Below are 11,062 nucleotides of genomic sequence, written 5' to 3' on the forward strand. Positions count from 1 at the left end.
CAGGGGCTCAACCTGGGCTGTAAGTAACGGAGCACCGCGGGGAGGGGTTGGGGAAGGCTTAAGTGGGGCCTCCCCCACCGCAAATCCCAGGGTGGGGGTTACCGGGGCCGGTCTAGGCCCTGTAAGGACTCTGGGGGGGGGTCGGGGGACACCGGGGCCGGGCCTGCGGGAGCTCTCCCGGTCCGGGGACATCGGGCCCGGCCCTGTGGGACCCCTCCCGATTTGGGGGCACTAGGCCTGGTCTGTGCAGGGGCCTCCCACGCACAGTTTGGGGGCACCGGGCCCTGCTTGTGGGAGATCTCCAGGTTTAGGGGTGCTTCTGCGGCCTTTCCCCTCCCAGCCTGCTCCAGGGGGGTCCCCAAGATCCCTATGTCCCCCCTCCTGCACCGTGGTACTCTGCATTCCCCCCAATATGGGAGGAAAAACTCCCATCAGCTCTTCCTGCCCCTTAAATCGAGGCCAAAAACGGTGGTTTGAGGGCAACACTTCGGGGAGAAGCTGCGTCAGGCCCCAGGGGAGGCGCAAAGGGCCCCGGCAGGAGCAGCCCCCCTTGGCTGTCATGGCCCCCATGGCTTCAGCCAACGTTTCCAACCTCTCCCAGGCCGAGGAACCCTCTCAGATGAGCACGCCGGCGTCATCTCCGTCCTCGCCCAGCAGGCAGCCAAGCTCACCTCTGACCCCACCGATACGCCCGTGGTGTGCTTGGAGTCAGACAGCGGGTGAGCGTCCAACGGGGGGGTGGGATCAAGCTTTTCCCCCCTGTTTACCTTTTCCCCCCAGCCCTGGGGCCCTCCCCAGAGTCCGATTCCAAGAGCAGCTCTACCTCGAGCTAAACTGGTAGATGTGGAAGAAGCCCCATCTCTGAAGCCTTGGGGGCAAGGTAGTCACTGCCATAGGCACGTGAATTCATGGAATCATGGAATGGTTTGGGTTGGAAGGGAGCTTAAAGCCCCCCCAGTGCCACCCCCTGCCCTGGGCAGGGACACCTCCCACCAGCCCAGGTTGCTCCAAGCCCCTTCCAACCTGCCCTTGAACCCCTCCAGGGATGGGGCAGCCACAGCTTCTCTGGGCAACCTGGGCCAGGCTCTCACCACCCTCACACCAAAGGATTTCTGCCCCACATCTCAGCTCAATCTCCTAATTTTTGGTTTAAAACCCTTCCCCCTCGTCCTATGGCTCCCCTCCCCAAATACCATCCCTGGAGGGATCTAAAAGCCGTTGCTGAGGGACACGGGTCAGTGGTGGGTTGGTTGGTGTTGGGTTGATGGTTGGCCTTGATGAACTTAAAGGTCCCCTCCAACCCAGGGAAGGGGTGGAATCGCCAGAGAATCACAGCACGTTTTGGGTTGGAAGGGACCTTAAAGTTTATCCAGTTCCATCCCTTCTAGTGGCTGGGACATCTTCAATGAGACCAGGTTGCCCAAAGCCCCCTCCAACCTGCCCTTGAACCCCTCCAGGGATGGGGCAGCCACAGCTTCTCGGGGCAACCTGGGCCAGGCTCTCACCACCCTCCCACCAAACAAGTTCTTCCCCACATCTCATCTCCATCTCCCCTCTTTCAGGGTCAAACCCTTCCCCCTCCTCCTGTGGCTTCCCTCTCTCAAGAGTCCCTCCCCAGCTTTTCTGGAGCAACTTTAGGGACTGGAAGGGGCTCCAAGGTGGTGTGTCTATATAAGGTGTAATCTATGAGTTTAGTGGCACCTCAGGGAGTTGCAGGAAACCTTTCAGAGCATGATGGCTACTGCATCTCAGTACTTCTTCCCCACTTGGGCTAATTAAGCCCAGGCTGCAGCTGGTCAGCGTGGAAGGCAGAGACTTCTTGTGGGAGTGGGCAGAAGGGACGCAGCGAGTGACAGGTTTAGTGCAGAGCTGGGGATGCTGCAGCCACACAGTGACACCCCTGTCCAGCTTCCCACCCTCCTCCTCCTCCCTGGCTTCTCAACCACCTCATTCCTTCTTGTTCTAGGAATATCATGATCCAGAAGCACGACAGCATCACCGTAGCAGTGCACAAATTGGCATCCTGACCCTCAGGAACCTGCTCAGAGCTCCAGTCCCTACTCCAGCCCAGCTTCTCCTCACAAAGACCCCCACTTCCCTCTGCTGCTCCGGCGTGGAACGTGCTCCTAATCCCAAACCTGAGCTAAAAGCTCTCCCTCTCCACTTAACAGCTCCCGTGCAGCTATCAGGGTCTCCAACTCACATTTTTAGTACTTAATCTGCTGAGGATGAAACGCAGGTCACTCACCAGGCTCGGGTGATGATCAGATGATAGTACGAGGTGTGTGTGTGTGGGGGGGTGTATGTGTGTGGCCTTATTTGTCAGAGAAATCAATAAATGACCTGCAAAACCACACTTTTGCTTCTCTTTGCTCTGTGAAAACTGTTGCCCGTTGCTTTGGCCTTATTTGTCGGAGAAATCAATAAATGACCTGCAAAAACACACTTTTGCTTCTCTGTGCTCTGTGAAAACTGTTGCCCGTTGCTTTGCCTTGTTTCCATACTTCTCCCAAATTCTTATTAGCATTTCTCCAGGGAAAAGGAGCAGTGCACCAAGGTTTGAATTAACGGAGGCTCCTCCAGTGGAAAAGCACCTCCCGAGGAATTTCTCCTGGGAAATGTTTAACCTTTCCCAGTTAAACATTGGGTCTGAGAGTTACTGGCTTACTCTGCCTTGGATTGAAGTTCAAACCTAAACGTGTCGGCCCTGCCTGGTCCCTCTGTGAACTGTGAAGGGATTTTTTAACATCCTCACAAATCCTGGCCTCCCCCCTCCTCACAGATTTGGGCAGGGAACCAACCCTGGGGAAAGGTTTTTTTTTCCCTCCCCTTGAAAATCTGCTGCACCCCCACGCTTCCTATGGGTAAGGGAGTAAAAAGGAGGTGGGCTCCAGCTGTGTGTGCGTGTGGAGGGGGAGGGAAGCGTCACAGCTGAGCAGGAGCTCACAAATTGGGCTGGATCAGGGGAAAAAAATGACATTCGGGCTGCTTTGATGGTCACAGTCTGGCAGCCGTTGCCGTGTGTGAAAGGGGCAGTGGGGACAAGCCCATCCTGCTTGTCTGGGCCCCCTCATCTGTCCAGGTCGGTGTTAATTCTGCATAATGACATTAATTCTGCCCAACGACAGGTCTTGATGCGTCCAAGCTCTGTGGGGGTGTTGAGGGGTCCCCATGTCCCCTCTCCCCACCAGCCCCCGGGGCTGGGAGCAGCTCAAGCCAGAGTTTCTCCTCCCAGACATCCGACAGCTCCAAGATGCTGCCTCCTCCCCAGCAACCCCCTGCCAATCCCCCCCCAAACCATCCTTCAAATTGTACTCGCTGCAAAAACCATTCCACTTAAATAAAAGCTTAATGCACCTATTAAAAGTCTGACTGCAGGGAAAGCTCCTCCACGGGCTCTGGTACCTCCTGGGCTCCTGCAGTCGGGGGGGACCGGTGCCTTCTCTGCCAAGGGAGGGGAGCAGAGATGGGTGTCAGGATCCCACAGTTTTATCTGCCCTCAGGAATGCTGTCTGGGGGTGACAGGTCAGCCGAAACGGGGTTGTGGAGGGGGGGGAGGAAGCGTGAGGGCTGTATTTACCCAGGAGCTTGTGTGTATTTACAATGGAGGCACGGAGCCAACTCAAACCCCGCTCCACCGCCAGCTCTGCTCAAGGGTTGCTCTGCTCCGAGCATCTTAGCTGGAAAAAACTCAAGCTTTTCAGACTATTCCCCTCCTAAACCATGCAGTTTCCTGGGCCAAGGGCCACGCAGGCAGGGACGGGGGCTCTCCTCCCCACCATTGCCACCAACGTCTCGAAAGACCCCAGGCTTCACCTGGAGCTATAACCCTTGAAGGCTTCCCCTCCTCTTTTCCTTTCCCAATAGGATTTCTGCTCTCAAAGCCCTGGGTTTCCTGCTCCCGGCTTGGGAAGGGGAGGGACTCCTGGCCCTGGGGCCCCCGCAAGCCGGGCTCTGCCTCCGGGGAGGAGGAGGAGGAGGAGGAGGACGGGCTCTGGCCACGCAGCTCCAGCGTTTGCCGGGTTCCATGTCTCACTTCAGGGCTCGTCGGGAAGAACGGACACTGACATCCTCAGTGGGGGTGAATGAGGGAGCAGGCTTTGGGGTGCCAAGTCAGGAAGGGGGGATTTAGTCTCTGGAGCAAATGAAGAGACGATTCCTCTTTGCAACCGACTGTTTCGGGGAGGATTTTCCAGGATGGAGCAGCGAGGCGGTAAGGAAAAGTTTCAGGTTCCTCATCCCCAGCTGCTCCAGGGTCCCGCTGCTCCCTCGGGCAGGATCCAGCTGCTGCCAGAGGTGTGGGATGGGCAAGAGGAGGGTCGGGAGATGAGCAGAGGAAGAGGAGGAATGGAGAGTTTCCCAGGGGAGCTCACAGACGGATACAGACCCTGAACCCCCCAATTTTCGGCACAAACCAACCAAAATGCCCGCTCTACAGCAGCAGTTGAGGTGCTGCTCGCCTAAATCCCTTCAAGCTTAAGTAATTTGGTGGGAAAGAGAAAGGATATCACTGCCTACAAACAGTTTAATTGTGTCCAAAGTAACATCTGTTGGCAAAACGGTTGGGAAAAGCTTTGCCCACCCTGAAAAACCCCTGTAAGCTGAATAACGCCACTATTTATTAACAGCAAAGGAGGTAAAGGGCTCAAAGGCAGCTGCTGCTGTCACGGGAGCAGTTTTTGAATTGCAACAGCAACGGAGCAAGGTGTTAACGTGTCCTGAAATTCTCATTTCCAGGGGAAAGGAAGGAGGAAGAGCTGGAGGCTCCGGCAGCCAGGAAGAGCCCAGGCTCTGCAGGAGGGTGGGCATGGGGAGTGGTGTTTCACTTCTTCCTGGTAAGCAGAGAACATGGTCACCTAAACCCTCCTGGGGCTGGGGTGGATAGAAAGTCTCCAGTCTCATCCCTGCGGAGCAGAGGACAGGACAGGCTGATCCCACCAAGCTACAGGCAAAAATCAGCCGTGCTTTGCCATCGCCCGTTTCACCAGGGGCTGAGCAGAGACACACCTTCCCCTCCACAAATGCCACCTGAAAACATCTGGGTGAGGTATAAATGAAGGCCCCCAACCTGCAGCCCAGGGCCAAAAGGCAGCTTTGAGCAGAGACACACCTTCCCCTCCACAAATGCCACCTGAAAACATCTGGGTGAGGTATAAATGAAGGCCCCCAACCTGCAGCCCAGGGCCAAAAGGCAGCTTGGAAGGATGAGGTGACTTTTCCCTACTCATACCCACCACCACTGGGGTGTCACACCCCAAAGGGGTGTCTTCTACCTCTGATGAGGGTGAGATCCCACCTTGGGAAGCCAAGGATCGGAGCAAAGATGGGTCCCCAGGAATTGATTGCAGGTGCAGGCAGCACACACACACTCGGTTACTCTCTCCTGGGAGGACCAAGCACCTTGACACCACTCAAAGACACTAATTCTCCATGTCACAGGCTCTAAAACCCCACACCACCTTCCCATCAGGGACGAAGGCAACGCCATCCTCCAGCGAGGCAAACTGGGAAGCACAGGAAAGCTTTCTCCACTTCCCCTCCATCCCGAGTAACTCGCTGCCAAACATTAACCTCCCACGACCGGGGAGGGGGGAGGGAGTTAAAATTAAGGACACAACCTGTCCTTTGCCCCCGTGGCAGGACAAGCCTGGGAAACCGCTCCGGCTAATGTCCATCCCCGTTCAACCCCCCATCAGCTGCGAGCAATCCCTCAGAGCGCCAAGACACGTTTAGATTATTTTTTAGTATTAAAAAATAACTTAGGAACAAAAAAACAACCTGGAAGAGTCAGGCTCTAGAGTTATTTTGTTCCTTTTCTTCACAAAAGCCAGTTTGGACAAACATCTTTTTGAGAGTTTGTTACTAAACCGCAGTGTGGTCACCACCAGTCCACCCTGCTGATACCCCCCAACACCAATTAACGTGTCCCAGTTTGTTTCTCCCCAAACACAACAAATTGCCCACACAAGAAAAGCAGAAGGAAAAGCTTTTTCCCCTTGCCTGACTCCTTTGGCATCTTACCTCCGTCCGCTTCCCGTTCAGGTCAACGTCCTGGTGATGGGGATGCTCAAGACCTTTGGGATTTTCTTCGTGGCTTTCCAAGAGGAGGTGGGGGGTTCCTCGGAGCAGGTCAGCTGGATCGGCTCCATCATGTCCTCCCTGCGCTTCTTAGGAGGTGAGGGGGTGGCCGTAAGGGTGGGGGCAGCTCCTCAACCTCAAGCCCATTTGATATAAGGGGCCCTGGGGATGTTCTCCAGATCTGATCAATATCCATCTCAGTCTGCTGCACGGACACCCACACGTGTTTCAGCAGGAGAATGGGCCAAAGACAGGAATCACCGGTGTCACACCTCAAAATAAACCTACTGGGTTTATTACACACATTCAGACCAAAGGCTCACCCCTAATGCCAATATTTTTGCCTCCCAGCAAACCAGCTGCTGAGTAACTCATGGCCACTGAGCATGGTGGGCGTTAGGAAGCAGGTTGAGGGTGGTGAGAGCCTGGCCCAGGTTGCCCAGAGAAGCTGTGGCTGCCCCATCCCTAGAGTGGTTCAAGGCCAGGTTGGAGGGGGCTTGGAGCATCCTGGGCAGGTGGGAGGTGTCCCTGCCCAGGGCAGGGGGTGGCACTGGGTGGGCTTTAAGGTCCCTTCCAACTCAAATCATTCTATGATCCAAAAGTTTGGGCTTTGTTCCCCCCCAGCCCCATCCCCTGAGCTCCCAGAGTAGGAGGCAAGGTCTCTTGACTGCTCTCCAGAATATTAATCCATTCCAAATCTCTCATGTCACCCCCTCCCTCCTGGGGTGGCACACAGGGCACTCACGGTGACACCAGATGAACTGACCCTACTACAAGTCCCCAAGCCCTGCAAAGCATCATTGGGCATCTTCACCGTGAGATCATAGAATCATAGAATCATCTAGGTTGGAAGGGACCTTAAAGGTCATCTAGTCCAACCATCAACCTAACTCTGACAAAAAAAAAATTAATGAGAAATAAGCAATTAAAAAAAAAAAATAAAATCACTAAACCATATTCCTGAGGACCATGTCAACCCGTCTTTTGAACACCTCCAGGGATGGTGCCTCAACCCCTTCCCTGGGCAGCCCATTCCAATGCTGGAGAACCCTTTCTATGAAGAAATGTTTCCTAATATCCAATCTAAACCTTCCCTGGTGCAACTTGAGGCCATTTCCCCTTGTCCTATCTCCTGTGACTTGGGAGACGAGACCGACCCCCGCTTCTCTACACCCCCCTTCAGGTAGTTATAGAGCGCGAGAAGGTCTCCCCTCAGCCTCCTCTTCCTCAGACTGAACACCCCCAGCTCCCTCAGCCTCTCCTCAGGAGACTTACTCTCCAGATCCCTCACCAGCTTCGTTGCCCTTCTCTGGACCCCCTCCAGATATCTCCCTCCTTTCCCTTCCAGCCCCGCTCGTGGCCGTGGTCTGCAGGAAGTTGGGCGAGCGGCCGACCTCCATCATCGGGGCCGGCCTGGTGGGAGGGGGCTGCCTGCTGAGCACACAGGCCACCAGCGTCCCCTTCCTCTGCGTCTCCATGGGACTCCTCCTGGGTGAGCGACCCGCGGTCGGGCGGAGATTGTCCTGCGCACGAGGATTGTCCTTTCACGTTAAACCAGGTGGTTCCTTCAACAGCAAAACATCCCCAGCTCCTTACGATGAGATCGGCGCAGGAAGGACATGGAGCTGTTGGAGCGGGGCCAGAAGGGGACACAGAGATGCTTGAAGGGGGGCTGAGAAAGTTGGGGGGTTCAGCCTGGAGAAGAGAAGGCTCCAGGGAGACCTTGGAGCCCCTTCCAGTCCCTCAAGGGGCTCCAGGAAAGCTGGGGAGGGACTCTGGATCAGGGAGGGGAGCCACAGGAGGAGGGGGAAGGGTTTGACCCTGAAAGAGGGGAGATGGAGCTGAGATGTGGGGAAGAACTTCTTTGGTGTGAGGGTGGTGAGAGCCTGGCCCAGGTTGCCCAGAGAAGCTGTGGCTGCCCCATCCCTGGAGGGGTTCAAGGGCAGGTTGGAGGGGGCTTGGAGCAACCTGGGCTGGTGGGAGGTGTCCCTGCCCAGGGCAGGGGGGGTTGGAACTTGATGATCTTTAAGGTCCCTTCCAACCCAAACAATTCCATGATTCTATGTTGTGTGAAACCCTCAAGCTTCATACGCTCAGGAGCATAAAATACCAGTTTCCACATGCTAGACCCAAGAAACTTTGCTTTTTTTTTTCTGGACCCAACACGAATCCTGGCCTTTTAAAATCCCTTACGCCCAATAAACTTTGCTTTTTTTTTCTGGACCCGACACGAATCCTGGCCTTTTAAAATCCCTTACTCAAAGTGCAGGGTCTCAACCCCCCCTGGTGCTAAATACCACGCACGGAATCTTATTCTCCACTAACTGCTACAGCAAAATCCCTCACTTTCAACCCTCAAACCCTGCAAAGCAGCTCTTCTATGGGGGACAACGAGCTTGGGACGGCTTGACTTTGAACCTCTAAGGCTCATGATATGAAGCAAGTCACTTTTTGGGGGGGCTGGATATCTTATTTCTGCCCTTGTTGTAGGTTTGGGGTTCGCCTGCCTGTACCAGGCGGCGGCGGTGATGACGGCCAAGCGTTGCAGGACACGGTTGGCCTTCTCCAACGCCATCGCCCGCTCCGGGATGGGGCTGACCTTCCTCATCGCCCCCTTCACTCAGCTCCTCCTCGATTTTTACGGTTGGCAAGGTGAGAGCATCTTAGATTCATCAGCGTTAAGAGGGTGTTCGAGGATCTCCAGGCAGGGCAAAGAGGGTCTTTTTGAAAAATTAAAAATTGGACGCACCCAGGAACAACCCTCTCTCTTTTTAGGAGAGTTTGGGGACATCTTGTTAATGATTAAACACTTCATCAGTCATTGAAGTGAAGTCAGCATCAAAACAGAGCCCTCAGAAACCAAAACCAAAACCGAAAAATCCCTACTTTTACCACACTGGTCCAAGGCCACCTTGAAGGGCCACGATGTGAAACGGATTCCTAAGGAGGGAAAATTAAACAAACTCCCAGATCCCAAAGGTAGCTCGGGATTTGTTGCCTGCATCACACCAAAAAGAATTTCCAGCTGGAAAACCAGGAATAAAAGCTCCTGTAAGAGACCTCTTCCTTACACCAGAGCTTTCTCCACATTCAGTACAAACTACACCCCATTCTAGAAAGATCATTTCCTACAGCTCTTCTTCTCCTAGGCCAAGAAAAAAAAAAGCATTTTCTCTCTTCCCTCAGGTACTCTGCTGATTTTTGGAGGCATCATGTTAAACCTCGTGCCTTCCAGCATGCTCCTGCGACCCGACAGCCCCCGGCGACCCCAACGTTCCTCTGTAGAAAATCAAGAACATGGGTCTTTGATGGCAAAGGAGGACTCAGAACCACCTGGTGGATGCTTGGATGGAGCTACTCAGAGGGAAATACAGCTCCGTGGTGCACAGGACCTTCCCACCACGGAGGGAGTCACGATTCCCCACGGCAGAGATGTGTCTGCTCCAGTAAATCCACTGGATTTGGAAGGGTTTGAGAAACCCCCCGTGGAGAGCTGCTCACCAGAAACAGCCGTTGAGGCCAAGAGAAGCCACAAATCCCTTCCACCGACCGAGAAGGAAACCCCACAGCCTCTCCTCGACTTCTCCCCGCTGAAGGATCCCGTCTTCGGCATTTTCACCTGGTCTTTCTTGTTCAGCCACTTGGCCTATTTCGTGCCCATGTTCCACCTGGTGGCAAGAGCCAGGACGTTGGGCATCAGCAGCATGGATGCCTCCTACCTCATCGCAGTGGCTGGTAGGCAAAAGAAGCTTTTAAACCTATTTATAATGACAACGATACCAAAACAGGGAGGAAAACCACCGCAAATCTTGCCAAGAAATAGTCCCCAGTATCTCCTACGATAAATCTTCATGGGAGAGGTGTAGCTCAAAGCCCTCACCCTCCTCCTGTACATACAGCGACGCCTTCTGTAGGTGTAAAAGCTGCTCTCAGGTGGTGGGTGGTTCTCTCAGCCAAAGGTAGATGATTCCCCAGCCTCTCTGCACCCAACAAACCCAAGTTCCCGATGACATGGGTGCTCTCTGTCCTCCTAAAGCCTTCCCACCACGGCCCCCACTCAGCTCAAACCCACAAGCCAAAGAATCCAGAGTTTCTTGGCATTCCAAGACCTCCTGTTTGGCCTTCCCACCACGGCCCCCACTCAGCTCAAACCCACAAGCCAAAGAATCCAGAGTTTCTTGGCATTCCAAGACCTCCTGTTTGACTCAGGAATGTGTGCAGAAAAGGAAAAAAACCCCAAAACAATCCTGGTGGAAAAAGAATCCACCTTAATTTGATCTGAATCTTGATCTGGCCATTTTGATTGGGCACATTCACCTCCAAGGGAAAAAAAAAAAAGCCAAAATAATTCCCCAAAAAGCCAACGTGCCCCGTTATAAAGCAGGGATTAAGTAGCGTTGGGTTAAGAAAGTGTCTGCGACCTCAGTCATGATAAAATATTTTATTGTACAAAAATAAACTTTACTTCCACACCACTGTATAATATTTAGGAATGATGAAGGCCCTCAAGGGATCCAGAAGGAGAAGGAAGAGATTAATCTGACAATTTGAATTAAGAGTAGGAGGGACACAGTGGTCAGCAAGATTTGGCTGACAGTGAGCGCTCCTCTGGTCTTTAGTTCATACAAAACATAGTGGGAAAATGCAAAATCCAAGTATTAAAAATTTCTGAGCCTTTAAAAAAAATGCTGGTCTTCTGTCCTCCTTCGCTTCTTTATAAAAATTACCATCTCACGAGTGTATTTCTCAATATTCTGCTTTTTCCTCTCTCTTGAAAAAGGGATCGAACAGCAACCTTCTCTTCCCAATTTTTACTGAAGGGCACTTGAGAGGTTTTCTGCTGAACGCACAGCCCTTTTGAATTTTTTAGTTTTTACAGACCACTGAGGTGCATCCACAGGCACTTGGCAACAGAAGGCACCAAGGTAAAGGAAAAAAAAAATAAAAGAATGAATTTTATAACAGCCTAAAAATGCCTTCCTGC

The 11,062-nt window shown here is 53.4% G+C and overlaps 2 protein-coding genes across 2 annotated transcripts in view; both read left to right on the top strand.

Moving 5' to 3' along the window:
• LAMTOR5 (late endosomal/lysosomal adaptor, MAPK and MTOR activator 5) overlaps positions 1 to 2,356 on the top strand; it is a 4,125-nt gene extending 1,769 nt beyond the window's left edge. Inside the window, exons 2-3 of the mRNA XM_014952909.1 lie at positions 602 to 719; positions 1,967 to 2,356. Of these exons, the coding sequence (XP_014808395.1) occupies positions 602 to 719; positions 1,967 to 2,027 (179 nt within the window). The 3' untranslated portion in view covers positions 2,028 to 2,356. The remainder of the gene's footprint in view (positions 1 to 601; positions 720 to 1,966) is intronic.
• Positions 2,357 to 3,981: 1,625 nt separating this feature from the next.
• The window catches only part of SLC16A4 (solute carrier family 16 member 4), a 21,239-nt gene continuing 14,158 nt past the window's right edge, over positions 3,982 to 11,062 (top strand). The window contains exons 1-5 of the mRNA XM_014952895.1: positions 3,982 to 4,213; positions 4,738 to 4,835; positions 6,043 to 6,175; positions 7,427 to 7,570; positions 8,569 to 8,730. Coding sequence (XP_014808381.1) covers positions 4,198 to 4,213; positions 4,738 to 4,835; positions 6,043 to 6,175; positions 7,427 to 7,570; positions 8,569 to 8,730 — 553 coding nt within the window. The 5' untranslated portion in view covers positions 3,982 to 4,197. The remainder of the gene's footprint in view (positions 4,214 to 4,737; positions 4,836 to 6,042; positions 6,176 to 7,426; positions 7,571 to 8,568; positions 8,731 to 11,062) is intronic.

This window comes from Calidris pugnax, unplaced genomic scaffold (genome assembly GCF_001431845.1).
Source record: "Calidris pugnax isolate Ruff unplaced genomic scaffold, ASM143184v1 scaffold214, whole genome shotgun sequence".
Lineage (NCBI taxonomy): Eukaryota > Metazoa > Chordata > Aves > Charadriiformes > Scolopacidae > Calidris > Calidris pugnax.